The 24,965-nt window shown below is 40.6% G+C and overlaps 2 protein-coding genes and 1 long non-coding RNA gene across 4 annotated transcripts in view; 2 read left to right on the top strand and 1 right to left on the bottom strand.

The window, feature by feature from the left end:
* Positions 1 to 9,962, top strand: part of agpat2 (1-acylglycerol-3-phosphate O-acyltransferase 2 (lysophosphatidic acid acyltransferase, beta)) — a 16,449-nt gene extending 6,487 nt beyond the window's left edge. The window contains exons 2-6 of the mRNA XM_044095784.1: positions 201 to 334; positions 4,813 to 4,988; positions 5,104 to 5,199; positions 6,405 to 6,477; positions 6,844 to 9,962. Coding sequence (XP_043951719.1) covers positions 201 to 334; positions 4,813 to 4,988; positions 5,104 to 5,199; positions 6,405 to 6,477; positions 6,844 to 7,001 — 637 coding nt within the window. The 3' untranslated portion in view covers positions 7,002 to 9,962. The remainder of the gene's footprint in view (positions 1 to 200; positions 335 to 4,812; positions 4,989 to 5,103; positions 5,200 to 6,404; positions 6,478 to 6,843) is intronic.
* On the bottom strand, positions 7,361 to 24,965 carry egfl7 (EGF-like-domain, multiple 7). Of its 2 annotated transcripts, none has more exons than XM_044095782.1 (9): positions 24,719 to 24,965; positions 19,729 to 19,907; positions 19,125 to 19,247; positions 17,986 to 18,098; positions 16,365 to 16,460; positions 16,043 to 16,243; positions 12,838 to 12,914; positions 12,451 to 12,613; positions 7,361 to 11,767 (listed from the first exon to the last, which is right to left on the bottom strand). In XM_044095782.1, exons 2-9 carry the CDS (start codon positions 19,806 to 19,808, stop codon positions 11,748 to 11,750), a joined length of 873 nt encoding a protein of 290 aa, XP_043951717.1. In that variant the 5' UTR covers positions 19,809 to 19,907; positions 24,719 to 24,965; the 3' UTR covers positions 7,361 to 11,747. The 2 variants fall into 2 exon arrangements, with proteins under 2 accessions (XP_043951717.1, XP_043951718.1); XM_044095783.1 differs by lacking the exon at positions 24,719 to 24,965 and adding an exon at positions 22,926 to 24,679.
* LOC122819228 lies at positions 12,501 to 14,961 on the top strand. Its single transcript, XR_006368575.1, has 2 exons — positions 12,501 to 12,636; positions 12,756 to 14,961. It is a non-coding gene; the product is annotated as an uncharacterized LOC122819228 (long non-coding RNA).

Raw genomic sequence — 24,965 nt, 5'->3', positions numbered from 1 at the left:
GAAGAATGCAGTTGTATCTAGTGGGAGTTGATACAAAGGAGTGATGGTGTGAGCCACCAAAAGCAGAAGAGTGAGCTGGCTGAGCAGCCACCCGAGTCATCAATTGTAATATTTTACCTACGGTACAAGTTGTTTTGTAACTTAACATGAATGTGCTGAAAATATCTGATGATATTTTTTTTTTGTATGTTTCTGTCCAGGATTATCCGTTCTATGGTCCGTCATGTCAAGTACTTGCTTGGGCTTCGAATCGAAGTGAGCGGCTGGGAGCACCTGCAGACAGAAGGGCCTTATGTCATCATCTCCAACCACCAGAGCTCCCTGGATGTTCTGGGTAGGCGTCGTAGTTCCTGTCATGTCGCCTCTGAACCAGGTTTTGAGTTTATTTTCAACCAACAGTCATCCAAGATGGTTGAGCAGATGGTAGTTTCTCCTTAGCTTTTTTAAGAATAAGATCTGTTTTATGGTAGAAACCAATGCTTGTTTTTTTTGTTTGTTTTTTTTTGGGGGGGGGGGGTTCTATTAGCAACAGAACCCCAATTTGAACACGCACACACACCCATGCACACAAACACACACACACAATTAGTCCCAGATGGAAGAATAGTGCCACTGAGCTTGTAAAGGGAGGTTCTAAATATAAATCTGCTGAATCCAATCTCTCTGGCAAATGTACAGAAAGAACCGCTCCTGCTTAATGGGAACAATATGGATTTGTTTTTTTTTCCACCCTCCGCCTTGCAAAACTATCAGTACAAATGAGCAATCCAGGGTTTCAAATAAGGTAGAGGCCATGATTACGCTTTCAAATGAATAACTTTCTGAATTGCTACTATGTCTGGACCTCATCTGTTACTGATTGGTAGATGAATTTTATTTCTTCAAGCCAACACTACACAGTGATTTGGGTTTATATCTATATGATTATAATAACTTAATGTAAAGATGCCCCAGTTTTATGGTATTTAATTATGGATCACAATGTAATTCCTATTATTTAAGTCAGAAAAGGAAACAGTCAGATGGATATTATCCTAGCAAAAATCAATATTACATTTGCTTGCTTTTTGAATCATCAAATGGCCAAATTTTGGCCTTTTCCAGTTATATTTGCTCTGAATGTTTGCATGTCTGAAATATGTCCAGGTTTTCCACACCGCTCACACTACAGTCAGTCATTCACATGCTGACAGATGACCATTTTATGGTTTATTTGCCAGGACAGACCTCAGTGTTTGTCTTTCTCTAAAACGGGTCAATCAACAACAGCTTCCCTGTAGTTTTTCTTACTGTAGAAAACCTTTGTGATCCGAGACACTGAGGCTGCCTGCTGTATGTAGATCTGGAGTTCAACCCATCCTGATCCTGTGGCCGTCACAGTCTGCTTTAAATCTCTGACCAAACAGCATAAAAGTACTTTATAAGGTGGAGGACTGCTGGATGCATCAGTTCCTATCGCCATCCAAGATTTAATACGTCTGTCGGTTCATTCAGAGAAACGCGGAGCAGACCATGACTTCATGAGTCCACCTTTGAAGCCCGGCGCCAAGTATATTACTTTCAAACTTTAGACCTCTGCTTTTGTTTTTTTGTTTTTTAGTAACAATTTCCCCCTTCCTCATTCACGGATTTGTAGAGTTTTTGATGTCTGATATTTTGCTAAAATTAGAACGAATAACAACCCAGCATCTCACTAGAACGCCTGGCGACGCATTTAATCACCATCTTTGGTTGAGCTCTTGGCCACTCTGCCGTGTTGTCAGTTTTAGTGGCTTTTTAAAAAAATGTTTTACTTTCAGCTTGGTCCTAAATCTAGAGTGTAAAGTGACAGTAATTTAGGTTAGGTGTGTTTACTTCCCATTATTGGCCCAGGAGGAGTGTTTCTCTGTGTCTGTGAGTGATGAGCGCAGGCTCCTGGCCAGCGTGATGACAGCAGGAGGAGAGCCAGGCATCTCATTAGTGCAGGAAAAAGCTCAGCGGGAGGTTGACTCGGCGTCCAAGTTTCCATGCCAACAGCTGCACTCGGCCATTAATACCAGAGCTCTTCCTAGAGCAGATGTAATTTTCTCTCTCGGTGTTGAGTTTTCCATTTTTCTCTACGCTGGTAGAAGTTCACTCACCCTTCAGTTTTCTGTCCTTTCTTCACCCGACGTTGTCTTTCTTTCTCTTGAGTTTTATGGTTTTGGCATATCACTCACTACAGAGAGGTTGTTAAAGCAGGCAGGATAACTCCCATCAATAAAGATATGTGGTGTGTTTTCACATTCAGCATATCTGATATCAGGGATTTAAACTTCAGCAAATCCCAATCCAAGTAAAAGAAGTCAAAGTTCGTCCCAGACTCCTAGGTGTTATTTCTTAATAAGAACTTTGTACTTGCTGTACTTGCACACACTTACTGTGTAAAACGTAAATAGACTTGAACAGTTTCTTTTTCTCTTTGTTTTTATTGAACGTTTTTGATTCCAGTCAAATTCCTGACGTTTGGATGACCGTTCAGTACTTGCATGAGAAACCAATTTTTTTTGCGTCACTCTTATAAACCGATGCAAAGCTTTAAAAATCAGTCGCTACCATCTTTTGCTCAGACAGACCCGCCCACCAGGTCACCAGGTAATGCATGTGCGCAATTAACAATAGTCACCCTACTGTTGCCAACGTGGTGACTTTTCAGACAAAAAAAAAATTGGTATCAGCCAATATCGGAATCGGCAGATTGGACTTTTTAAAGATCAGAAATCAGCCTCAAAACTGAGAATAGTGCACTCATAATTTTAATCACTTTACAATCAAAACTTTTGGCGTATTTAGCCGGTCTTTTATTCCAAAAAAACTGGTGTTTTATCCAGGATAGGTAAAAACCTGGGGCATCTGAGTTCAAAGGGAGTGAATACTTTTGATGACGACGTATGCGACACTAAAAGTCTAATTCTACAGCAGTAGATGTAAAATTTGTGAACCACATGATTTGAAGGAAAATGCTCGCCGAGGTAATGAACAAAGTGTCTACGCATCCTTAAAAAGCCTTACTTTCATGTATCTAAAGTTAAGTCCTTTAAAATGTCTTAAATTCGTTAGAAAAAAATTATATTTGGTTTGCCTTTAATCATAATCACGGGTTGTAAATTTAGTTATGGCTGGAATATTTATCTTGTATATTCTATGTAGTTTATTTTTCTTGAGACATTTTTTGTCAGGTGAAAGGTCAAGTTGCACACACACATCTTCGCTACGTTCTGTGACTCGAGGTGGATGAGGCTACCGCTAATTAGCTACTAATAAACCCTTACTGTCTAGCTAGCTAGCTTTTTTTTTTTGCGTCTGTCGTTGATGAGTGTAAATTATCGCCTGTTGGCTTGACGACGTTCATCTTCACCACTGGTTCACTTCTGTTGCAACTCATACAATCTTATTTTGTTCAAAAAAAAGAATGGTACTGCTACATAAAACATGGAACTTTCTTTTGTATATTTTTGTTGTAATACAGATCTTAAATTTCTTTCCTATTGGTCTTAAACTGGAGTGGACCTTACCAAGCTCCGCCCACAACCGACCCACGTGACCGCAAGTCTCACAAGCAAAGCCTCGTAGCACATTGTTTCTATGTAAACATGACTCCATTAGTGCATCATTTCTACCTGATTTTCACAATATATCAGCTACTACAATGGACAGAGGAAATAACAAGTTCATGTCATCATCTGGGAGGAGGTTACTGGTTTCTCAGTCACAAGCTGGTTGCAAACCTGAGGCTAGCAGGTGTCAGTCGGTCAGTTATGGTAGATCTGAAATTTGGTTTGATGACCTCAATATGAGAAGCTACAGACTGATAAGAGGAACCAAAGAGCTCTGTTACGGTAAAGAAGCCATTTGTTTGTTAAAATTTTATGAAATCTATTTGTTCTTTTTGATGTTTGTTATGAATGACGTATAATCACAAACAGGGTAATTGGTCCAACGTTTAGAAACTACAGCGGCTGTAATGAGCCACAGCAAATGTAAACAAAGGTAAAATAACCCGAACAGGTGATCAACTCAAAACCATTCGTACCTTTTTAGTCTCTCTCTCTTTGTAGTTTAAGCACACTTGTTACCGTATCAACCACCTCGCCCATAAGACGAGCAAAGATTACGTTAAAAACATAACATCCAGTCCGTTACGATATCAAGTTTCCAGGCTTGATATTTATTTATGGATTATTAATCAGCGCTTCCCTGAACACAGCGATGGTTGATTGACCAGCTGTACTTGGTGCTAGAGTGTTACACGAGTAACAATTTAGTCCAAAGCCTTTTCTGCTAAAATAAAATCTTTAGTGTGTGTCAGATACAGTACACGTTGCATATTGATCTGTTTAGCTAACGTTAGACTGTGTAGCAGACAGGCTTCAAGGTGTAGAAGTTGTATCAGAACTGCTATTATGCTGTACTTAGCTAACGAAAAGCTCGTGTTTGTGAGACTGCCACCCACGTGACCACGTAGAATGAGCATCAGCCAATGAAAAGCGGCCCCTCTGGTAAGGTCCGTTGGGGAGACGTGCAGAAACCCTAATAAATTAAGTTTGGGTTTAGATTGGAAGTCACACCAGTCGCCCCCTGCTGGCTACTAAAGAGTTCAGATTTGAAACCTATCTCAGTTGGCCTAACACTACAGCTTGTGATTATGCACACATATAAAGTTAAATGATTGTTCATAATCAGATCATTTCTTCTCCTAACTAAGTCACATTTTGGACAGCGCCTAATGTAAACAAACTGTGACATTTAGCGTCTCTGTCCTTTTAACACCGTAATAACTTGCGTGTTTCTCAGGGATGATGGAGATCCTACCCAACCGCTGCTCCACGATAGCCAAGAAGGAGCTGGTTTACGCGGGCACGGTTGGCCTCATCTGCTGGCTCGCCGGCATCGTTTTCATCAACCGCAAAAAGACGAGCGACGCCAAGAGCGTCATGGCCGACGCTGCCAAAACCATGCTCGACGAGCAGGTAATCCGTGTTTAGGAAACACGGGGGCACGTCTGTATCTTGAGGTTGTTTTTGGCAGAGATTTTAGTTTTAAATCACCCTCCTTCCTTCGACCCTCTACTTCCCCCCTCTGTAGATTCGATTGTGGGTCTTCCCAGAGGGAACGCGCAACCAGAATGGCGACTTGCTGCCCTTTAAAAAAGGGGCTTTCCACCTGGCTGTGCAGGCACAAGTAAGTGTGTTTGACTTATCGCCGTTTGGCTTCCCATTTCCTTTTTTGTGCTGTGCCGTGTGTGTGTGTGTGTGTTCTCTCACGCTGACTGGACTCAGTCTGTTTGTACTGCTATTCACACCCTCATCCTGCTTGTTCTGCCCACTTTGACTGAAGGGACTGAGACAGACTTGGCCATATTCCAGAAAACTTCTCTCAAACTTTGACTCACCGACACACGGGGGAGCCAGAAGTCTTACATGGAGCACAGCCATGTTATAAGTTATGTAGCCTTACTGACTACATAGATTACAGCATCTGCATTCTGATTGGTTTGAAAAAAAAAACAAAAAACATTTTGTAGCATGTTTGTTGAGGAATTCTAGCTTTGATCCTCGTGCACATTGTTTCCTATTGTTTTATTGCCTCAGATGTTTAGAGCAAGGGTGAACGGAGCTCTCAGCACAGATTGACTGCTGTGTAATTCACGGCTCAGCTGCGCGCGATTACGATCTTTAATCTCCGCATGCCTGCAGGTGGGAGGTCTCTGTTCTGTCGGTGGCGTTTCGTGGGGCACATGCAGGTGGAACGAATTAAAAAACACGTTGTTGAATAAATAACATGTGGTCTGAAAGCACAGCTTTCTTCACCCTTGAAAATAAATGTTAAGCTAATAGGTTCGTAACTTTCTGCTAAAGATTCGCATCAGTTGACTTCACATGTACATCACGACTGAGGAGTATATATGTCTATACAAGTACAGTGCCTTCAATTTTTATATTTTCTCACCACCACGTGACTGTGGATGGAGAAAGATGCATGGTTTTATTTTATTTATTTATTTTACTAATAAAAATTTGAAATGCGGCACACATTCATAACCTGTCTTGAGCAAAAACTGCAGTTATAAATGGAAGATGTTAAGTTATAAACACCTGGAAGATGAGAATTGTACCTTACAGAGATTAACCTCATTTATTCTCTTAATTTAATCTGTATTTTTGAGTCCTGCAGATATTTTCTGTTGGATCTGGACTCTGATTGGGTCGTTCTAACACAATTTTGCTTCGCTTTGAACCATTTCACAGACTCCAGTCCCATGCATTTATGCAGTACATTTAAAAACAATAAATGGTTGTAATAAAGGCATGGATGGTTTTTTCAATACGGGATATTTCTATTCTGATATTTTGACTTCTTTGTCTCTCTCTTTTTTTTTTTTTTAGGCTCCCATTGTACCTGTAGTCTTTTCCTCCTACAGCAGTTTCTACCTTCGGAAAGAAAAGCAGTTCAAATCAGGTAACTCTGCTCTAAATGTTGCACAGCCCTTATTCAGAGTGTCCCGATGCAACTTTTTCACTTCCGATACGATACTGATATTGCAGCTTTGAGTGCTGGCCGATACCGATATTGACCGGATGCGACATCCGCACAAATCGTACATGCTCTTCTTACTTATTTTGTAGTGTGGAGTGTTAGAAAAGTCTTGATCAAGTGATTGTAGAGAACAATAGTCAACACGAATAAGTATGAGAACAACTGAGCCATTTATCAGACCAATTTCTGATATCGGTATCAGATTTGGACGTCCCAAGTACGTAGACACAGATTTTTGAAGAGTACGATAATGTTTGACGGTTTTTATTGTTTGCTTTTATTACACAGGGGTCATCAGGTTGAGGATCCTTCCAAAGATTGAGACAAAGGGACTGACCTCAGACGACGTGTCTTGGCTGTCCGACCAATCGCACAGCCTGATGCGTACCGCTTTCCTGGAAATCTCCGACTCTGTAGCCAAGAGCAACGGGCCCCTAAAGCACTGAAATATCGGCCAATACAGCCTCTTGGTTTTTCTTTTTCCATCCCCTGTCGGAGACCTCCCAGCCCCTCAGACCTCTCTGCTTTCTACCGGAAGGCCCCGTGGCCTGACCGGGAGACGAGACGAGGACGTCTCTGTCCTCTGGCCCGATCGGAAGAGCTCAGTCAGTCCTGACCCTCAGAGGCGCTCGGCGCGGCGCGAGTGGAATGACGGACGGCAAGCCGAACAGTACGGATGTGTGTCATTCATGCATGCCTTCTGGATGACTCTGTCCTCCTTCACTGTTGCTTTGTACTTTGGCTTCATTTCCCCAATCTTGAACAATTTTTGTTTTCCTTTCTCCTTTCTCCCCACATTTTTTTCTTTTTTTTTTTCTTGTTGCCTTTTGTTTATTGGATAAACTTTGACGGTTTTTTCCCCATAACGTCTCTGGATATTTATGTGCTCCTCTCATATTGCCTTGAGTTTATTTTCTTCTTTATAGATATACTCACAGCACCCCATCTTCGTCCTTCCTTTGCTCTTTATTGTTTTCTGACTTTTCGGCATTCCAGACTCTTTGCTCAAATGGCCAGCAGAGCGGGATCTCCACCCGAGGTTGGAGGAAACGCTACGAATTCAACTCGTTTACGTTCACATTGGCTCGGCGGCGTGACACCCCGTCAGCGATCGATTAACGAGCTTAGCAAACTGATCAGTGTCTTGTGTTTGTGTTCTTTTTCCAAAGCAGCAGAAATAACCGTCGTGCAGCAATCAGCAGCAAGTTTCCTCTCGCGGTCTTCTGTGTGTATGTTTTTTTTGTTTAGTTTTTTTTTTTTGCTCTATTTATATTTTCCACATAGGATTAGATTTGTTTTCCGGCTTTTTAAAAGCGAACCACGTGTTTTTGCTCCTTAGGAACAACTCCATATTTAAAATGTGTCGGAAGGCGACTGACTGTCTTGAAGTGATGCCGTTTTAGTATTACAGTTCCAAAGTGCAAGCTACCTGCTGTGCCATGACATTTCCTATAAAAACGTCTAAGGAATGCTGACTGATTTACCTTTTACCAATAATATGAAGCCAATCTAATGGGCGTGTCACTAATTCTTATCTCACGCGATTAGCAAGCCTGTACCTAATAGGAGTTTAAGTTAAAAATCTATTTTTGGGTGACTGAACTGAAGTTTTTGTTGTTGTTCATCTTCAAAAAAAAACAAAAACAAATAGTTTTTAGTTTTGATTAAGTTGAGACTTCTTCTCCAGAGGGATTACTGCATTATTTGAAATAAATAGTGAAGATTTTTTGGCCTTATTTTTGGTTTGGTTGCTGTTGCGCTTTGACATTTTGGCATTTTGTTTTTCTTTATGTTGTGTCTTAGATTAACCACATCAGACTGACTGACTTCCTGTTATTTTTGCCTCCAGGTTTTGCTCACTGCCTTTACACGGTCACCTGTTTTGCCCATCAAACGCCGTTTAAGAATGTACTGCAGTGTTCAGGGTCTTGTTTTTGTTCTTTACTTTTCTGAAGATAATTTTTAGCTACTGCAGCCTCCATTTATCGGTGACCCTTAAACAATTGGTTGAAAATCCTTAGAAATGTTTGTTTTGCTATGTACCAGGGAAACAGAACATTGTTGATTGCTAATGAAAAGTTCCTCGGCATTCTGATAATCTTAAACAAGTGAATAGAAATAATTCAGTTGCACATACTTTATAGGAACTTCTCTAATGTTTTAAAATGTCGAAGCATTCATAACAAGGAAGCACACTTCTCTGGGAATCGTGTCTAGATTGACCAGAATTCTGTCCTTTCACAGATTTTCTGGCGAAATGCAAGATGGTTGATATTGTGTCTGAAGACTTTGACCAAATATTTTGGTGCATTATCCTACCAAAATACCCCAATTACCAATTTTTATTTATTTATTTAATTTTTTAAATGCCGTAGTATTTCAAAAAGTGAATGATCGCTTGGACACTTTAAAGGCGCTCTGGCTGGAAAAACGTGCCCGCAGCCTCACAGGTCCTCCAACGTACTTCGCAATAAGAGTGACTGGTTCCAAAAAGAAAAAAATCAGGTTAAATTTGACCAAAGCACTTTGTTCCATTTAAACTCTCAAGTAGAGTTTAACTAATAATCTTCAAGTCAGAAAAAGGTTGTTTTTTTTTTCCTCTCTCTCTCTTTTCTTTTGACCATCTAGGTACTGTCAAAGTTTCATTCTAATTTTATTTTTCTTTAAAGAAATGCATAAAACGAATACGTTTATGTTATAGGTACCACTAGGGGTTAAAATAACAAAATGTACTCAAATTAAAAGTTAGGTTTTCCTAAAGTATTTTTACTTTATACCGCACCTGTTCTGTTCTGCAGCGTACAGCAGGTTTAAGCACCTAGAAGTTAGGGGTTTTTTTATTTTGTTTTTGAGCTGCAAATTTTCTCCCAGCTTGTTATAAACACAGTCCTTCAGAGTAAATAAATTCATTCATCTAGACGTACATGTTCAGTCTGTACGCTGCTGTTTGCACTCGGTAGTTTTAGGGATTCCAGCTTCGAATACATGAGAGAGCCTGGATGGCATTTCAGTATACTCCAGTACTACTAATAACTAAATGGTTTGTTTTTTTGTTTGTTTGTTTTTTCTAGGTTAGATCAGATTGTTGCCTTTTTTTTTTTTTTGTAAGAAGTATTTGAAGTCTGCAACAACTTCTCCAAATGTTTAAAAGCACTCTACCAAACTGGATTGTTCCAAAAATACAAAGTGTATCATATATATTCTGTTAATTTCCTGGTTTTATTATACTAGTACTCCTACTTTTTTTTTATTTTTTTTTTATTTATTTTTTTTTTAAGTATTATTATTTCTATTGACGCAACCGGCTCTACAGCAATCATTACCGTCAAGTTTTGGCCGCTTCTTTAATATGTAGGAAATAATTTTAAGATATTCCCAACTTCAATAAAGCACTTTTTATTCCTCGAGTTTGACATGAAAATGATCTGTTTCTCCCCGCCCTTTATTCTTATTATTTTTATTCTTTTTTTTTTTTTTTTAAGCCAAAAGTGAAATTTAGATGCGTAGGAGAAATGGAGCCGGGCCTTGTGTGAGTGATGTTTGTATGAATCTACATTCTGTTGCCCTACTCTTGGTAAAGGTGAATGCTTTGCATTGGAGGAAAATAAAAGGTTGTTTTTTGTTTTGTTTTTTCATAAGTGTCTCTGCGGATGTTATTGTTTTGTGTAAAATTTTCTAAACGAGACGGTAATTGCATAACAATTGCATTCACCTGTTAAAAACTGTTGGCAGCACATGCAATGAGAAAGCCCAGTTTCAGTTTTCCCGTGTCTCTCCCAACGTGGTTTGCACAATGACATTTTGCCTCATCTGACCAGACCACATCGATCCTGGTGCTTCCCTGGATTGTTCAAATCAAACAAGCACCGGCAATCTTTTTCTCAAAAGTGAAGTCTTGCGTAGTGATAGTGCATTTGATGCCATTGTGGCAGGTTCAAGTATCCCGCAACTCTTTAAAAAAAAAAAAAGATCCTCTCAATCATTTTACCAAACGCAGCTTGTTAATCAGAACGTTTTGTTTGTTTGTTTTGATAGATCATTGGTTAATATTCCACCAGCTGATATAGTAGCGCTGATACTTTCTAAATACTGGGGGGGGGGGAAGACTTCTTGGATTTTTGCACCTTTTTGAGCATGTTTCAATACTGGTTCCCTGCTTCATTCCACTACTTTCCTACAAGCGTTGACGGGCCGAGTGTAGAAACGGCTCCTATTTAGTTCAGAAGCTGTTTCCGCTCGTCTAAGAAGAAAAGAAATTGTAAAAGTAGCAACCACGTATAAAACGTCTTAAATTCAGGATTCACTGACTTCAACGTCCATCAGCACTCACTTCAAAGCAGATGGTTTGGCAGCTTGCTTCTCGTGAAAAAAAAAAAATCAAGTATTTTTGTGTGTGTGTTTTGTAATCGCAACATATTTCTGACGTCAGATCAGGCACCTATTGCTTCAGGCTTTAATCATCTTATCTGACTTCTGACTCAAATGCAACGCTGGCTTTTTTTTTTTTTTTTTTTTTTTTTTTGAGCCAGGGTCATGGTCACTTTAACCAGCCACACTGTTGTTATTGGAGCAACCATACCCACTGTCATAAACCCATCTGACAAAACCTTGTAATATGACTTGAAGAGATTCATTAGAAAAAAAAAATAACCATGACTCCCCCCCCCACACACACGTAAATAAAGCAATTCATTTATTTGTTTGATACTGATTGAACACACATACACAAGTTTGTTTTGTTTGTTTGTTTTTTTTAATTCAGACTTTTATTACAAAAAACGTTACAAAACTAGATCAAAACTAAGAGCACTTAGGAATGCCTACGGGTGACCATAACTTAAATACATAAATACAGATGTGTGCAAAAGGCACCCCGGGGACCAGGGTGGAGCTCTGACACAGTAGAACACAGCTGCACCGATGGGCGTGGCTATACGTCAAGCTGCGACCGACGCAGGGCGGCGAGGCCGACCCGCTGCTGCAGGTACCGTTGCAAAAACATCAAGACCCCATAGGGAGAGACTCGACTTAGAAAACCAAAAACAAATGAAATTAAAAAAAAAAGTAATTGTTTTTTTTTCTTTTTGGAATGGTGAAGAAAAAAAAATATCTTCAAACATTTGTGCGGACGCATGCGTCACAGCGTCATAAAAAGCTCTGATGTGGCTTCTGACGATTTTTCTTCTTGTCCGCTAATTCTCCTGACAAGAGCCTGGAGGAGAGAATGTGGAAAGAGTTACGACAGCATGAACATGGACAGAAAGGAGCAAAGAAAAGAAGAAAAATATGTCAGATTTTTTGACGTGATGTTCAAGATAAAACAATCTGGCGACGATCCTTCCCGCCTCTAGAGGCGTTTTAACGAACGAGGAGCCTTCAAGGTTGGAGCTATGTAAAAAATACTAAAAAAAAAAATAAAAACTGTTATTTGGATAGCCTCAGGCTGATTGTTGGAAATATCTGCGGCATTTATAATTCGATGCTAATTTTTTTTTATGTCTCCAGATGAGATTTCTTGGCCAGGAAACTCGTCTGGAGACGCTTTACTCAACTCTTTTAATTAGATTATAATTTAAGAGCAAATATATCACTTTATTTGTGTTTTTTTTGTTTTATATTTAAGCTATCATTACACAGCCAGGGACATTATGATGTCACACGCTAAAGATTTAATCATGTTATTTCATTTTATTAATAAGAATAAATTTATTAACCGTATTACATTATAGACAGTCGTCTTATCTGCACTTTTAGCTGCTATTTGGAGCCCTTCTTTCCAGGAAAATAACTTTCCCTGTAAATTTGGACTAAATCTTTCTTCTTTTTAGTTATGTTTCTTCTTCTTCTTCTTCTGAGAGGAACAAGGACTCAAACGCCAAGCGCTCGGCTGCTCACATGTGCCGAGGCGCTCCTCCAGGAAGCCGATCTGCTCGCTGAGGGAGTCGATGCGGTCCAGCTGCCGGAAGGAGTGGGACAGTAGGGTGGTCTTCTCCGGGAAGCTGTCGTCCAGCGGCAGCGGGAAGAAGCTGCTGAATGGCGCCAACACCAGCTGCAGCTTCTGCGAGGAGCGAAAGGGAAAAGGTGCAAAGGCTTTAGCCACCTTGTAAAGCGAAATAATGATGTTTTGTTTCAGGGTAGGCTATTGGGAACAACAATAATTCAGGTGTTTTTCGTTCTCTTTTTTTTTTTTTTTTAACAAGACCGGAAACGTTCCCGTGGAGCTACACCTGGGGGTTTCTAATTAACACCAACACGTGTTCAGGAGTTCGCTCACTCATCTACCTTTTCCAGCAGCTCCACTCTGTTCCTCAGGCTCTGGACCTCCTCCGTGACGTTTTCCGCCAGGCCGAAGCTTCCTCCTGGAAGGAGACACGCAGACAAAACGCGCATGCGTCACGATATGTAGGCGACCGCGCATTAGCGGCGACGGAAGGAACGAATGACTGAAACGCTTCAAAAACCAAAAATAAGAATAGGTTAATAATAGTAAAAAAAAACAAACAAACAAAAAAACAGTGAATTTAGCTCAGGGAAATCAATAGCAAACGTCAGCGTGTTTTATTGGGATTTTGTGTGTCAAACCAACACAACTTGGTGGCAGTTTATGACGTGCAAGGAAAAAAGATACATGGTATCCAAACTATTTTTTATTTATTTATTTTTTACAAATTAAAATCTAAAATCTGTACATTTTATTTCACCTGGATATTTATCGACAGAATTTTCTGGCAGTCATTTCTGGTGCTGCCAGAGATTATTCTCCGTTGGTTTTAGGGTCATTTAGGCCATTCTGACTGTCGCCATACTGGCTTCAATCCAAAGTTTCTGGTTTAAAGCACTTTTGTGTCACAAAAGTGTTTGGGGATTGTTGTTTTTTTTGGTCCTTTATTGATAACAATAAATTTGCTGCTTGCTTATGCAAGCCAAACATGTGATTAATAAAAGACAAGCACTTAAGAGTTATATTTTCCAGTTTGAGAAGAACATCTCTTGCTTGGGAGAATCAACCCCTAAAAAAACTAAAGCAAAATAAATCATTGGATCTGTAGTGTTCTTAGACTATACAAAATCTTTCCAAGGGCCACAAATGGAAAATAAAATTACTAAAACACCTTTTTTTCTATACTAATCTGTAACAAACTACCGACTCCTTCATAGAACAACTGTATTAATGTTGAACTGAAGTTAAACACTTTTTCCACTAATAAAGCGACTCCTGAAGGTCAGTTGTTGCACTGGACGGCACTTAGTGATTTAAGAGTAAGCAGAGTTCACTTCGAAGGTGACACTTTTATTCAAAATGATCATTTAAAAACCACCTTTTTTTTTTTATCTCTCCCCTTCAACTTCACAATTATTCACAACTTTCTGTGACCAAGAAGTGAAAAAGTTCCAGCGGTGCGACCAGAAATAGGCGAGCAAAACGCTCAAACCCTCCTGTGAATCGGTAGCGTCTGGCTCAGAGCCCCTCGAAGGGGGGAATGTTCCTTCCAGAGACGGGGACTCTGACCAGGATGCGGATTTAAGAACAACCCCACCACCACCCGGCCTCTCCTTCCACGTCTTTGGTTGCACCTCTGCTGACAGACAGGGAGATGTTCAATCTCTCCCAGATGTGGTCCACACTGGAGTGGAATAAGCTAAGTAGGAGGCGCAAAAGGGAAAAGATCGGGAGACGAGGGAGGCGGGGCGGGGGGAACAAACTGGGGTGCATGACCCCCAGCAGACAGAGTTGATGGAGCTGGAATGAGAACACAAGCCCCCGGCCAAGAACAGAGAGGAAGAAAAAAAAAGTAAAAAGGCGGGAGGCTGAAAAGCCTAAATGCGATCCAATGCATCTTGGCAGAGCGAGAGTCGGCTCCCCGAGCCTCTGTTTACACTCGTGATCTCCATCAACATGCCTCCGACATGTGTATATGAGCAGATAACAGAAAGACGTCTCTCTAGCGAAAAGGCTCGCAGACGTCCGTCTGCAGGCCCGCGCTTGCAAAAAAATTTTTTGAAAAAGAAAGAAAGAAAAAAAGAAAATCTCTAAATTCTCTTTCATGTTTTTTGCTCTTCTGTGCGTTTCTCTAGCCGATCCATCACGGTCGCCGTGGAGGTGAACCTTCGGAGCTTGTGGTCAGTTGCCAGAAGAAATTCTGATAGATGGAGGGGAGTTTGGAGGAAGAGGAGGAGGAGGAGGAGGAGGAGGAAGGCCTGGGAGATTTGGCAATCTCTCGTTTATGCACAGATATTTCTTTTACTCTGAGTGCAGGAGACAGCATTCTCCCCATCGTCCAAATCTCCCCCTTTTGATTTCACAGTTAGGTGACTCACCAAAAAAAAAAGAAAAAAAGAAAAGGAAAAATTCCCCAGGCTGGAAAGAGTTGAAGAAATCAGGAAGAGCTGCGTCTACTTCAATTTTTAAAATTTTTTTTTTATTTTTTTGTTGTTGTTGTTGCATAATTTCCCAAAAGAGCAATAACGCGGACTCGGAATGGGACTTAAAAGGAAAATCTTGGGGTCATGAACATTTGGAGACATAAAGCAGAGTCAGAGGTGGGGGCGGTTGTGTATTGTTTTCAGGCTACATTGCCTAGCAAAAGACTTGGAACTTTTTCCCATTTTTGTCACGATAAAAAAAAACACACAAACTTACATGGATTTTACTGAGATTTTATGAGAGCCACCAGCACAAACCGGAGCACAGCTGTGACATGGAAGAGCTTTCCAGTTGGTTTTCCAGACATAGTTTATCTTTAGAAGTGTGACATTAGATCCCCTCCACTCAAATACCCAGGGCCGGATTTAGAAGGACGGGGGCCCCTGGATTGAGCCAGTTTTGGTGCCCCACTCAAAAGCAATATTGATCTTAACAGAAGAAGCTTCCAGCTGTAACTGCAGCTAAAGGTGATTCTGACTGACAACAACAACAAAATGACAGCATATTTTAGTTTTGTTTTTTTTTATTTATGTTTTTGGTAAAGATTTTTGAAAACCACACATAATTTTCCTTCCACTATATAATTATGCCCCACTCTGTGTTGGTCTGTCGTATAAAACCCCAATAAAACACACTTCAGTTTGCGAAATTAACGTGAGGAACTGAAAGACAACGAGAAGAATGCACGAATACTTCAAAGGCTTTCTCCTACCAAGAGACAAAAATCTAACATTTCTGAGGGAACTAATGGAGTGTGTGGGGTGAAAACATGTGTGCATTAGCTTGGGAGCCGGATTAAATGCAGATGTTTACTTCAGCGACAGGACGTGCAGTCATTATCAAAGTCCAAATGATCCGAGTCTCACCGCATGGAGCCAGCCGCGCATAACATCAGTCTGGAGTCGGCACCAGTCGCAGTGCATTATTACTCACGGTACGAGTTGAGAGTGGCATAGCGCGTACCAAAAGTAATAATGGACCGCGAAGCTGGTCATGTTTTCTTCCTCCGTCCTGCTGTAGAACATGGAAATATGCAGTTTGCAGTTCGCGGCGCTCGTTTACCCGCGTCGGCGTGGCCTCCCACTGCTGCCTGGCTGCCCTGGGTGGGTGTCAGGGACGGAGATGGCGGCGGAGGTGGAAGCTGGTGACAGGACCGTCCGTCTCCGGCAAGCGTGAAGCCGTCTCCGCAGGCGCATCTGTAGCTCCCAGCTGTGTTCACGCACAGCTGGGCGCACGACTGCCGTCCGCCGCACTCGTCCACATCTGACAGCCGGGAAAAAAAAGGGGTTAAAAAAAAAGAAGGAAAGAAAGAAAGCAAGTTCTGAGTATGCATATGGATTTAAGTACAGCTCCTCAGGTGAATCTGACTGTGATCTCTGCGTACCCGTTTGGCACCGGTGTCCCGTCCAGCCGGGGGGGCACGCACACTTATTGGGTTTCAAACAGGTGCCGCCATTAGTACAGGGTTCTGCACACAGAGCTGGGGAACACATCCGAAAATATTCATCAAAAAACCCAATAAACCCACAACTGATTCATGATTATTACTTTAAATCAACTCAGCAAACATTAATGTGGTGAAATGAATGTGTTTTCTTTCCGTTACGAGCCAAATTGGTTGGCATAAAACTGGATGAGCCAGAGGGACACAAAACGTGGCATGGCATGAAAATGGCACGTTAAAGTGAAGAAATCTAATGCGGACCTGTTTACGTTTTTGTTTTTGTTCAGCAAACTCTGAATCAAGACAAAAAAAAATTCAGAGTTCTGTATAGGAACTTAAACCTTATAATTATATTTATTATGACATCGGAATCTATGTTTTCTTGTGAATACTAAGTTGTGAACCGTTAAACCATCCTCATGTTTGCATTGTACACTGTATTTACACAAAAAAAGGTTGTTTTCATTTTGTAGAATAGAGACGGTGCGCCACCAATTGTCTTCCTGTGTGAAACGCATCTAGAACACAGAACATGTTTCTGCATAATAGAAAATAATAACAACAATAATAATAGTATATACAAATATAAATCTAAAATAACATGTTACTGCAGTGAACCAGCAGTGTGTTCTGATGTTGGCGACCACAGCTGCCTGAGAAGAGCTGTGGTCGCCACAAACACCGCCGCATTCGGTGATTGCAAACGCAAGAGATCCCCTTTTAAAAGACGCCTGTAATTGCCTGTTTTAATAGTTCACACAACAAATATACTTTAACATACATATATTATATATGAAATATTATTGTAGTGCTAAGACGTGGAAACCGCACCAGCTGATATACAGATACGGACTGTTGTTCTGACCAGAACCTTTTAAATGTTCAATTATCAGAAGCAGTTTCGCACAGGAAGATCTTTGGTGGTGCACCGCCTCCATTCTCCATTTCCTGTGTAAACACTCATCAGGTTGTTGGTAAATACCTACCCAATGTAAATCTAACTATATATATATATATATATATATATATATATATATATATATATATATATATATATATATATATATATATATATATATATATAAATAAATACAATTATAGTGCTGTTTTTCAGGGATTTATGTGCATAAATACCACAAATTTTTGTGATTAAAGTCTTTAACTGCAAGTTAAACGCTTAGAAAAATAAATCAGAGCAATATAACAGGTTTAGCCTTCCTGTTATCTGCCGAAAGTCTTGCTCTCTCTCACTATTATGAAGCACGTCTTGGTCCGAGTCATAAATCTGAAAGAGTCTGTCGCCTGTTCGAGTCAACGAAACTGAAAACCGTCAACAGCTGATATATATATATATATATATATATATATATATATATATATATATATATATATATATAGTTTTGGTAATATTTTCTTTTTGAAATAGAAGTTGTCTTCGCTGTCTTGGCCCGTTTAAGGCTCCTTGTCAGCTTAAGCCTTCAGGACCAGCTAATGTGGAGTTAGGCCAAACAAAGATGGCAGCAGAGTTCAACCATTAAACATGTTTAAAACTATCTTTTACCTTGGTTGCAGTTGTGTGAGTGAAATCTCCTCCAACCTGGGCAGCAGTCTGGGTAGAAATGTGAGGCCGACGCTACCCTGCTCACCTGCCGGTAAGCTAACGAGTATGTTGTTCTGTGAAGACAAGCGAAATCACAGAGGTTACGGATCATATGAGGTGCAGCAGAGCCTTCTCTGTGACGAGACTGTGTGACCAGAGGTGAGTGTTAATAACTTGGTGGAACAGTCAAGCCACGGGTTCAGAAGAGAAGAGGCTAGCAGCAGTGATGCAAAGTCAGATCTATGATCAGCTATTTTGGCTGCAGCCTGCTGAGAATGCGGTGTGTTTAGCTCGCCAGAGTAGGTGGGGGGAGGAATTAAGAGCAATAAATTGAGGCTAAAACTAGAGACTGGAGACATGTTTGCATGAGGATCCAAGAAAACAGACCAAAAGCGAAAGTGAGCTTTGGTGAGAGAGAAGCTAACAGAGATTAAAAAACGTGGAGAAGGTAAACTGGGAGGGTGCTAGCGTGGAGTCCAAGATAAACAAAGCACTGGTCTCTGCGGGCAGGCAGCTCATTTCCTGTCGTTACACAAAGTGCTCGATATTTAGATTCCACTCAAACTATGTGCCATCGTGACCCACTGCTGTGTGCAGTTACGGTTTGTGAGCATGGGTGTCCTTTTGTGAAAGAAAGTGAAGATGTGCTGCTCCCTCTCCATACTTAGCCACGTCAGATGTTATTTACGTGCGCAGATGCCTTGATTAAAACTCTGTTTTGACAGCGCTGTGACCGGGTGAAGTTTTTTTGGTTTCCCCCCCCCCCTCATTGTTACAGTGGTGCACCTAAATTTGGACCAGGAGGGGCCATGGCCCCCTCTTGAAGATTGTTGGCCTACCCTCAGGACTCATCCCCTCCATCCCCCTCAGAGAATCCTGTTCGTGTAGTAGAAAGGCATACAGTCATCTTCTTCAGTTGAATTGAACTGAAGAATTTATTTCAGACATTCCACCAAGAAAAAATTTTCTGCCCCACTAAAATTTTTACTGACCTGGTCTGCCCCCCTCCATCTCCTACCCTATAAGTTTTCTGCCATTTTCAAGCTTTGCGTGAGTACTAAAAAAAAGAAAAAAGAAAAACAAAAGTGTGAGCGTCTTACTTGTATGTGCTGCAGAGGCGATGGCCTTGACACAGGGTGATGTAGGGCTTGTGCACCGCCTGGGCGTAGGACTCTGTTGCCAGGACGACATTGTGTCGAAGGTCGCCGCTGCACGCCCTCCTTCTGGAAAGCAGAGAAAAGAAATGACGCGTGAAAGCCAACTTTCTTGCCTACTTTACCTTTCTCTTCAGCCAGCTTAGTGGCAGTGTGCAGCAACAGGCGAGTGCTGTACGACAGCAGGAAAAAAAAAACTTCCTCAGGCATCTCATACGGGCTTAAAATTGATACTTTTGACATATTTTCTTACCTCGATATGAGTGTCAGTGTCTATTTAAAACCACCGACTTGTGCAGTCGCTCCTGATTGTGCCCTGGTTAAAAGCTGACCTTTGACCTGCCTGTCTGCACTCGACCCTTCGTTTAGTTTATTTTTGTCCACCCCCACCCCACCCAAATCAGCTCTAAAAATGACAGCAAATCTATTCTCTTCTTAATCATCTGATCTTTGGCCCCTGGGAGACTGACCAGCTGAATGTTTGCCATTTGGGAACATCCCAAATGACAGGCTGTGATAAACGCAGACAAAGAGTTACGAGTGCTCTTACCCATGATGCCCAAAGAACTGGGGAGTGCCCATCACATGGAGGAAGAGGAGGGCAGAGGAGAGGAGCAGCTCTTGGTACATCGTCTTCCTCTTTCCCGCGTTTCCCTCGCCGGGGCTCTCGCACTCTTTCTCGGAGGGAAGAGGAGGATGACGGAGGACGTCTGCGACGGCCCCTTCTACCTGTGTCAAAAGAAAAACAGGACATTTCAGATCACGGCATGTTAAACATGACATTTCCTTCTGCACAATCCGGATGGGAAATTGGGAGAAAGTTCAGCGGCGAGAAAAAAAATGGCTTCATTCCTGCGAAGCCACAGGTCATCTTTATCCGCAGACTCAGAGAGGGACGGGACTAAGCTCAGCGAGCGTCAGCTGCGTCGTGTCTCAGAGAGCCTGAACCGGCTTCAGAGCAGAACATTAGCCTTTAAATCAGTGCAGACAGCAGTGGGAATCTGTGTAAGCTTGTCATTTAGCATTGGATAAGGAGGAGGGGAGAGGGGGAAAAAAGGTGAGAAAGTGCAGCCTTTAGACGCCTAAACTCAAGAGCAGGAAGTCGTCAAGTGAGATCAAGTGAAGAGACTGTAGAAGAGTTATTGATGCGTGTTGAGAACCAGTGGGAGAAGAAAAGCGTGTTTTAGTTTAGGATGCTTCTCTGTCATGGTGGGGATATGTTAAATAGGAGGTATGGAAGGCTTGGTGTGCCAAAAAAACAAAAACAAAAAAAACATTTCAGGATGCAATTGTTTAAAAAATAAAAAAACAGTAGAAAAAAGTGATTAAAAAAATGATAGTAATAAATTACTAGTAGGAAACAAAATACATGAATTAGAACATTTTACAAAATAAATGGAGACACACCTAGGCTTTTCTTCTTAAGCGTTTTGTGATGCCTGTTTTTGCATTTTTGTGTGTGTGACTTTCCATTTGTGCTGCTTTCCTGTGTTTTTTATGCTCGTCAGTTGAAAGTTGTCAACAACTTCATGTTGTTGATTCAGTTTGTTTTGGAAAAAAAAGTGACAAGATCTAGTTTTGGATTTCATTTTCAGGTCATTTCCTTTAATCAAATGTTCAAACGTCTTACTATGTTCTGTTTTTATAGTTATTTGTGTTCTTTATCATTTTTTGTTTTGTAATTTTTTTTGAAATTTTTGTTATAGCTCATAATCATCTTACAAATAGCAAGGAAAACTTGTATAGTTTTAAATTATGCAAAGTCTTAATTTAAAACCATTTCTTTTTCTTTTTATAAATAAACTCAACTTTTAACACAATATCAAATTTGGCAAATGATGTAGAATAAAGAATGCAACCAAAAAAACAACACCCAATATGGATACACGGGAAGTGCTCTCAAGTAAAGGTGCCCCCCTCTACCGTACCCCTGTTTAGGACCTCATAAAATCATGGACCGGCCCTGCCCACACCTTCTCTGACCCTAAGATGACCAGGCAGGAGAGACAAACACCTCTCACACAGATTATGACATACTGCACAAGACTACAAAAAAAGAGAGAAAAAACAGGAAAAAAACAAACAAAAAAACCCCAGTCCACCTGTGAAACCCAGCTGACCTGAGACCGGCTTCTGCCAGCCTATGGGTCGAGTTTTAACACAGACACTAAACCCCTGGGAAATCTCTCCCAGCGTATTAAAGCCTTCTGAGTGCAATTGCAGGTTATAACACAGTGCAGCCTGTCGGAGAAGCGGAGTTATCTTGGAAGATGACGGTAATCCTGGGATGACAGCGTGCGTGTCGGCGTGATCCCTCCCCGCTGGCCACGGGCCCAGAGATCCATCAGAAAAGCCTGTGTTCATTCATAAACCGCAGCGGGCCAGCAGAGGGGCCAACTTTGAAACCACTGGTACATGTGAGTTTTGAGTGTGTCTGCACACAAGAAGGTAGGCATTTACAGCAGGAGGCAGAATGCAAAAAACAAAAAGAGTGGAATAGTAAACCATTTCACAAGTGCATTTCATTTAAAACGACTCATGATAAACATCACGTTTGAGACAAACGTAGAATCGGAGCCAGCCTGAAGTTTTAGGGGGCCCTGAGGAGAATTTAATGAGGGGATCCACTTCCAGTTGAGAGGCCACAAGCAACACACCTCATTTGCAACATTCATGCTGGACAACCTGTTGTGGGGGTAATTAGTGAGCATATAAACGTGTTAAATGAGCTATACCTCAGCTTGGTTTTGTTTGACAACTGCATAGTCATTTCATATTTCTTATATATACAGCAGACCTTGGGTTTGATATAAATTTATGAAATCTGTATCTGTTTGTTTTTCCAAAAATGTTACATTCAATAGTGAACGCCTCTGATCTGAAGATTAAATTTGAGAAACATTAGACACAGATGCCACATTGCTAACTTATTTTTGGCAAATTTGTCAAACTGTGAATACACAGAGTTGTTCATCACTGGTGGGCTTTGATTACTGGGAAATATGGCTCTCTGCCAGGGTCGCCCTTCCACCAGTGGGCGGCAAAAGAACCCAAAAGGAAAAAGAAAGAAAAGGGAAGTAAAAGTCATTGTGACCACATTTTTATTTGCTTATTTGAATGACAAGTCAATGCAACCCTTGTGGTGTGCACAGTGTAAGCACTGTAACATAGATGTTTGGCAGTAAACGAAAGGGATTTATTTTTTTTATTGTTGCTGCAATCTTTCATCTTTTTTGGTCAAATTTAAATCGGAAAATAACAAACTGATCATATATTTTTCGAAACGCAATTTGAAAGTCATAAAACGATATTCTGTTCGAGAAAACTGCTTTCCCCCTAGTTTTTGTGTCAAAATAACCTTAGAAGCAGACAAGCGTGTAAATCAAGGTCAAAAACAGACTTAGTAATTCTAAACTGATGGATTATTCCCCAAAAGAACAAAAAATAATACATGCATTAAAACTCAAACAAACTCCAAGCAATTCGGTTGTATTGTTCACATCTGTCACCGGGTGGTGCTGTTTCACAACATCAATGTTGAGATACGAGCGCTAAGACCCACATCCATCATTTCTACGCTTCTCCGTAACATTAACCCACACCTTGAAGTGACGCTAAAGATTCTTAGAAGTAAAACTGAACGGACAGAGAAAGAGAGTATGTCCCTTTAGGCAAAACATAGATGCTGCGGACGAACACACACAGACTAAGGACGTGCACGGACAGGGAAACAAATCAACTACGAACCGTTCAGCAAAGCAGTCAGCCTTCCCACAGTCTGTCCAGTAAAAACACAGTCCTTCAGTGACGACGACTGAAAACCAACGAGCTTCTGTAAAACCGCTCTACTTGTTCAGGTAAAAGTCCAGGGCTAACGCTCCGCCAGCGGTCAGGTTTCTCCTGGAGCTCAGACTGTCAGAGACAGCGCATGGGGGGTGATGGAAGGACCTCCTCCCACTCCTCCAGCTGGGTGTCCCGCTGCGATTTGGAGGGGATCCGCGGTGACGTCACGCTACACGCTGTGCTAACTTTATTTTTATTTATTTATTTTTTTTCCTTTCCCTCATTTCGTTCAGAACCCACTGTTAAACTTCACAAGGTGACAGCAGCTGGTCGGACACAGTAAGTAGAGAAGACTGAGTCAGTGGCTTTTAGGCTGAGACTTAATTGACCGAGTGACGTAATATTGACCAAAAAGATCAAAGATATCTTCATGCGTTTGTCTCAATTGGGAAACACTTGCGAAATAAAGTTATTTTTATTCCTTTTATTGGTCTTTTTAATCTTCTAAAATGAATAATAAAAGAGTTAAACTAAATAAATTCATAAAAACAGACAATGGTACAATGTTTTTGATATGTGCGTCTTAAAATAATTAGCTAGTTTAGTAATTATTAAACTAGCTAAACTAGTTAATAATTGGAATGCCATACCTAATACAAAATACGTCCCTATAGTTGTGCAATTCATAATTTGTTTTGTTTTAATCTTCCAAATGTTTCCCTTACATCTTAAAGGAGATTATGTTATTTAATAATTTATTTTATTAAAATATCTCAGTGTCCTGTGTTATTTTAACTCTCAGCCTCACCCAGCAGTCAGTGGACATGGCCAACATGTTTAGGATCTAATTGACAGCAGAAATAATAATGAGTTATTTTTTTTTATGTCTGCTGCATTCAAGTTTAATTTCATTTAGGTATTTTTAAAAAACCTTGACGGCTTGAAGGCTTGTTTATTCATTAAGTATATTTATGAAAATTTGAAAAAGAAAAAAAAATTACACATATGAATAGTTATTATTAACTACACATTTATTTAACAATAAATAAATAAAGACACTTTTGGTCTTGGATAATGTATTTACATCGAAGACCATATGTGCTTATGCAATATTGACTTTATGACCTCGTTACGCTGTGCGAATGAAAAACTTTGCATGGGAAGCAATTTTATTCCTACTGACAATTACCCAAAAAGACAAGAAAACAATTATTCTGTTGGCTCTCAAATAGAAGTTATAGTTTCTATTGAAGGAACTGCAAGATTATTTCCATTAATGCCTTGAAGCACACACCCCTAACCTTTATATGCTTTTTATTGAACTCAAAAGAGTGCATGTAAACACATGACATTTGCAGATGCGTTTAAGATACTTTAATTCTTTTAGCTTTGATGCATTCAATGAACAAGAATAGTATCTGATTCTTCAGTATTTGACTCGAATTATGACCAATTATTTGTTCGCTACAATATAATCCCTGCATATCCATTTATTATTTTAATATGCAATTAAAAAAAAAAAAATTTTTTGCATAGTTACACTGCAGCCTGATGCAGTGATATACCTGGAGGTGAAAAAATAAAAATAAAATGTCCAGATTGTCCTAAATCTGACTTCTTTTTAGTGTAAACCAGAGTTACTTTTAACATCGTGAAACCGAAACACTTGTAACACTTTGAAAATGAACGTCCACAACAGACTGATGCCAAAAGAACATTGTTAAAATGCAGGTGTGTGAGCTGTGTGCTGATCTTACCCAGGCAGTATGCGTTCACCGGGTGTGTGCGCGCGCGCAGGCGGACTGGCGGCCCCGGGCGCGAGCCGCCAGACCCGTGGCTCAGAGGACCTCTCCATGCTCCCAGTTTCTTTTTAAGGCTTGACTTTCGTTGGGCTCTGAAAATGCAGATTCTTTTCCTTTTTTTTTTTTTTTTCTTCTTCTTAAACCCACCCCTGCGACCAATTTGAGGTGCTCCCTGCGAGCCGGCTGGCGACAAATGAAATGT

This window comes from Gambusia affinis, linkage group LG17, assembly GCF_019740435.1.
Source record: "Gambusia affinis linkage group LG17, SWU_Gaff_1.0, whole genome shotgun sequence".
NCBI lineage: Eukaryota > Metazoa > Chordata > Actinopteri > Cyprinodontiformes > Poeciliidae > Gambusia > Gambusia affinis.
The sequence above is the reverse complement of the archived record's forward strand: the minus strand, read 5'-3'. Positions and strand labels throughout refer to the sequence as shown.

Bases quoted from the DNA above. Each gene is read 5' to 3' on its own strand.
- egfl7 (XM_044095782.1), bottom strand. From the start codon at position 19,808: ATGTACCAAGAGCTGCTCCTCTCCTCTGCCCTCCTCTTCCTCCATGTG. The intron at 16,244-16,364 runs GTACGCAGAGAT...CCCGGCTGTCAG, and splicing joins GGGACACCGGTGCCAAACGG to ATGTGGACGAGTGCGGCGGA. The intron at 12,614-12,837 runs GTAGATGAGTGA...CGCTCCTCGCAG, and splicing joins GAGTGGAGCTGCTGGAAAAG to AAGCTGCAGCTGGTGTTGGC.